Source organism: Glossina fuscipes, unplaced genomic scaffold (genome assembly GCF_014805625.2).
Source record: "Glossina fuscipes isolate IAEA_lab_2018 unplaced genomic scaffold, Yale_Gfus_2 60461, whole genome shotgun sequence".
NCBI lineage: Eukaryota > Metazoa > Arthropoda > Insecta > Diptera > Glossinidae > Glossina > Glossina fuscipes.
In genome coordinates, this window is record NW_024002839.1 from 1 (window position 1) to 5,526 (window position 5,526).

The following is a 5,526-nucleotide window of genomic DNA, read 5'->3' on the forward strand; positions in this document are numbered from 1 at the left end:
AAATAACTACAGTCGCAATGATCTCTCATGGGGCAACGTTCAAAGGGCCTCAAAACGAACAAATACGGCTGACAGCGAAGAAGAAAGTTCCACTAATGCAAGTGGAGATTTCGAACGTTTGCTTTTTGACGTCGGCTTTTTGACTCTTGAAAACCAAGAAAGTCATCGCTAATATCCGCGGGTATGCGCTTCCCGATCACATTGCTAATGCTCCTTTTCACATCATTTTTAAAAGGCTTTCGCGACAAATTTCTGCCCCTAATCATTGTCGGCATCTTGAATATTCCGTCATCAATTGCACTAGAATTTGTTTTCTTTTGTTCATCTTTTTTACCAATCGAAGATTCTTTGTGCATTGTTTTGGCTTGATTGATTGGCTTATCTAGCACAATTTGAGTGATCCTACTGCTTGGTTTCAAAGGAGCAGGAACTTTAGAGTTGTTCTCAACCATTTTTTTTGCTGCCATGGGCTTAAAATTCTTCAGCTTCATATCTTTGGTTGAATCGATCGGCGGAATTATAAGAGGAGCTATATTTTCATCAAATCCGCAAAAATCTTCAAGGGCGGTATATTCTGGATCATTATATCTGCACTGGGTAGTTTCAACACGGCGAGATTGGTTGACGCTAAGGGGTTTAGTATTAACTGCCAATTGCCCGCTAGACTTATGCTTGCTGCGTAACAAAGGATTGGATGTCGCCAGTTTTGTTTTACTTTGCAACCATGGGTGTTGTAAAATTTGCTTCAGGGTCGGCCTCTTTGCGATATCCTTCTGTAGGCACCTTAAGATAAGATTTCTTAATTCCAAACTAGCCTGTTCCCACCGATGAGCGTGGGTGAAAATTTCATCATCAAGAATACGCTGTTTTAGCGTCATCATGTTCACATGCCGATCGGCACGTCCATGACGGAACGGCGTGTGCCCCATAAAAATTGAATACAACGTGGCTCCTAAGCACCAAATGTCAAACGATGCCGAATAAGTTGCATATTCAGGATGCTGCAAAGCTTCGGGCGGTGCATAATCAATTGTATAGCGAGGCACGTCGTTCCATTTATTCCTTTTACTATTATAACTGAGAATGTGATGAAAAATATGTAGTAAATATTTTATATTAAGCAAAAGGAATCAAGTTTGCGCTACACTTACCTAGCAGCACCAAAATCAACAAGTTTTATTTGATCCATGCCGTCGTCAGCAAAAATAATATTCTCCATTTTCAGGTCCCCATGTATATAACGCTTTTCGTGTATATGCTTCACAGCATCGATTAATTGCTTAAATATATTACAGCACTTTAATTCATCAAAACTGTACTCGTGATTTGCAATTCGCTCTGCTACTTCGTAGCCTGGAACATATTCTTGTACAATCCAAATATCAGAACCTTTGCGATATGTAGCCACATATTGAGCGATTGACTTGTGGCCGTCTTGGCCGCATGAAATTAAGGCGTCTACTTCAGAGGGCCGATATTTTGCTTCCGGGATGACTTTGACAACATAGGTCTGATTATTATAAATAGTTGTGTAGCACTTTCCAAATGATCCAGCGTTAATTAGTCTTTTAAGAAGAAGCGTTTCTGGTACTGAAGGAGGATCCTAGAAAGAAATTAAATTCGATATTGAAAGGAAAATGTCGTAACAGTTGCTTTGCGTAGACACGCTTACCGTAACCGGTTCATTAAGATATTCAACCTGAAATGCGGCAACGTTTTTGGTAGATAATCTTCTGCGTAAATGTTGAGGCGCTACATATGAATAACTTCTAAATAAACGATGTGTGTTGACAGGAACTGGAGCCGGCGAATCAATAACAGGCTGCTTTGTAAATTCTTCGCTGAAATTCTGTGTATCCTCATCCCCATTTAATGTTGGCTTAAAAGGTGCCTTTCGCCTTTTGCTTTTCAATTCATTCCAATTAATGCCACGAAAGAATGGATGATTTTTGATATCCTCGGCACTTTTTTTATTACCACCCAATCGCTTCTTGGGATCCTTGTGTAACATCTTGAGTAAAAAATCTTTTACGGTTTCACCCAATGTAGGTGGAAGTACAGGATCCACATTTTGAATTCGTCGTAATATATCACTTTCAGAATTCTGTTGTCCAACTACAGTAAACGGCGAAGCCCCAGTTAATAATTCGTAAGTAAGCACTCCAACTGACCACCAATCCACAGCAAGATCGTGGCTACCAGGGCCAGGTCGTAATATTTCCGGAGCCAAATATTCCAGAGTACCGCAAAAACTGTGCGCCCTATGATCAGACTCTGACGAAAATATCTTCGATAATCCAAAATCTGCTAACACAATGTGCCCCTGATCATCCAGCAAAATGTTTTCTAACTTTACGTCTCGATAGATTATGTCCAGCTTGTGCAGGTGCTCCAGAGCCAAAACCACTTCGGCTATATAAATTTTAACAGTTGCTTCCGAGAAATGTCCCGCTTTATGAAGATGTGTAAATAAGTCACCACCACTAACGTAATCTTTAAATAGAATTTAATTTTGAATTAATTTTAAATAAGAAAAATATTAAACACTTACCTAAAACTAAATAGAGTTTCGATTCCGTTTGAAAAGCATAATGTAAGCTTACGAGGAACGGACTTTGTTGTATAGCTTCGAGCACCTATTTTACGAGGAAAACAAAAAAACTTTCAATTAAAGTTCTTTTAACACCTTAAGGTTTATTTAAGAGACATAACTCCAAAGCCCGTCTAAAATTTGAAAACTTTGGACGTATGAAGTGCTATTTTGAACTGAAATAGTAGTTAGTAGAACAATTTTGAAGTAAATTTAACCTGATTTTGTATTCGATACCACCGACACAAATATACAAATTTCTTATCCAAAAAGTGATCACAGCTTAGCTAATATTCTATGCAAAAGAAATCTTCCATGCAAAAAACATTTAATAGATATTTAAAAATCTTAAGAAATAACTTCACTTTATAAACGACAAGCAAGCGAACAAAAACTATTCAAAAGAATCACCAGGACAGATTGTGGCCACTATCAAAATAAACGTATATTACAATACAAAACAACGGCCTTTCATCCACAGGCCTGCTCCAAGTAAACTGAACACGATAACTTTCCTTTCGAAAGAAAAGTTAACCGTTTTCTTTTAACTTTTTCATATTGCCAAGTTATGATCAGGAAAGGTCACTTAAAAGGACAATCGCAGGAGAACGCTATGTTAAATCGATTTAATGCTAAACAAGATGGTATGATTTGTCGAAAGCAAATATGACCGACCTTCCGTAGTGGTCGGATGGTGTTGCAGCTACAGCAAGGAAAAAGAAGGAACAATATTTAAGTAAGTTCGACTTTTAGAGCGGGAACATCTGTCGTTGCGGCGTTGTTTCAGAATTCCTCTTCGAACTGCTGACAATATTTATTTTTAACTAGAATTAAAACCATTTAAGCCAGTGGAAAACTATATTTGCTGTATGATAAGTCATCGTGAATATCTACTCCTTCAAGCTAGGGTACGAAAATAGGATCTATCTCTCTCTTTTTATTGAAATCTTTCACCTGAACTCAAGGACTGTTCCTTGAGGTAGGTGAGATACTCTTCTACAAATACATTTCGAAGGTTTATATGATTCGAGAGCAAGCAGAGCCAAGGATATTAATTTTTGGAAAGATATATGCCGTTGACAATGCATATCTCTTTGAATATGTGTTGCGGAGCTAATTGTAAAAAACTGTAATTCCCCATCACAACTTTTGCGATTGTGAGAGCGAGAATACAAAAATATTGATCAGCACTGAGAATACAAAAACTTGATCGCATGCAAAACGTCACGATTTAAGTCAAAGATGAGCTTCTTTTCCTATATATGTCCCTGCTACACAAGTTTAATATCACTCTACTATATCCCACTATCTTTCACCTGAATATCGGTACCACGTTGCTTTTTTTACGTTTTTAGCAAGTTTTGGTGAGATTTTTTATACGCTACATGACTTATTTATTACTTCTTTGCAAGCGAAATGTACCCAATAAACGGGATGCACAATACAAATACAAACACAACACACAACCAAATGTAGGTAAAGTAAAACCGGTCAGGAGGTTTGTGTTTTTTATATTCGGTTATACCGCTTTTTTCAAGTACGATTGACGCACATATCTACACTTTAAATACGCTTCACCTAGAACTATGAACATAAGTACGTGGAGGAAATTTGATTCACTGTTGGCGTGTAACAATCGTTCCTCCTCGGCTGTAGCCGCGCATAAATATTAATTTAATATGAACATACATCAAATTTTAATAATTTCTCTCTCTTTCTGAAACTATTAGCTATTGTACTTAACCTTTTGCCGCGAAGAAGTCAAAGCAAAACAAAAATCAAAGAGAAAATCTTTGGACTGGTGAGTTTAGTTTATTATGAAGTCTTTATCATAGCGTGATCCGCCCACAATAATCTACCTGACGACCTTACACAATTTTTAAAAGAAATTTTATGCGTATTGTGAGCAACGCCCTTAGAATTTATAAGGAGTGATGCAACATTTTTTAGAAATTTCGCAAAGGCCCACTGATTGTGGTAAGCCACGTTTTTCACACCTTTTCTTTCTTATATTCACTGCTATCGAATACTTATCTCTATATAGGTCCATATATTTTACTTTTATATGCCCAAATCAATGCAAAATTTCAAGCACATCGTTTGTCCCTTATTGTTTTAGGGGAGGCAATTTCAACTTACATTTTCACCTTCTCACCAGAACGACTTGTCAGAATAAAATGTGGTAAATAAGTAGTGGTCGAAAAAGTGGTCCGGCCCAAGCCTTATTCCTTGGGCCAGAGCGCATCAGTGTACCAAATCTCATTAGGATATTTAAAAAATTTCAGTCTGCAACTGACCACAAGAAAATAAGATGGATAGAGAGGTAGAAACGCTTAGATATATTACGAGAGTGATTCTGAATCGATCGGCGTAACAAAAGGTGGGTCTTTCAAGTCCTTCTGGATGTTGCATACATCCGCATAAACTTTATATATCCTTGCACTATGAGAAATGTAGAGTATAATAAAAACCGGTCAAATACAATATGTACATTTATACGAATGTTCATTGCAATTGCATGGTCCGAGAGAAAAAGTGTTATTGTACGGCTACATACTTATCGGAAGCTCAAATTTACTTACGTGACGTTCGGTTGTCGTATGCTCTGCTGTTTTTTTCCTTTGAGCAACTCTGTCTTTCTTCAAGACCTTCATGGCGTACAATTTCTCATCGTCATCCCCACCATTTTTACGTACTAGAAACACTTTCCCGTAAGCTGTCAGAATGATCGTGATCATGTAAATTTTTTTTTGTATTAACAATCAAAAGAAAGTTGAGGAAATGTGATTATACTTACCACCTGTGCCTAGAACACGTATCAGCGTAAAGTGAGAAAGATTGACTTTCTCATCTTCCGTAGCAGTACCTTAACACGAGAAAGTATAGAAGGGAATATATATGTAAATTCCGAGAAAAATCATAATGACGTTTTCTAT

The 5,526-nt window shown here is 37.3% G+C and overlaps 1 protein-coding gene across 1 annotated transcript; it reads right to left on the reverse strand.

Annotated features, from left to right (window-relative positions):
* Window positions 1-116: 116 nt before the first annotated feature.
* On the reverse strand, window positions 117-5,456 carry LOC119643357 (chromosomal serine/threonine-protein kinase JIL-1-like; the record flags this gene model as incomplete). The annotated part of the gene is made up of 6 exons (XM_038042705.1): window positions 117-1,077; window positions 1,152-1,603; window positions 1,673-2,493; window positions 2,552-2,636; window positions 5,173-5,306; window positions 5,388-5,456. Coding segments are annotated over 6 exons (2,522 nt in total), but the record flags the coding sequence as incomplete, so codon positions are not given.
* Window positions 5,457-5,526: the final 70 nt, after the last annotated feature.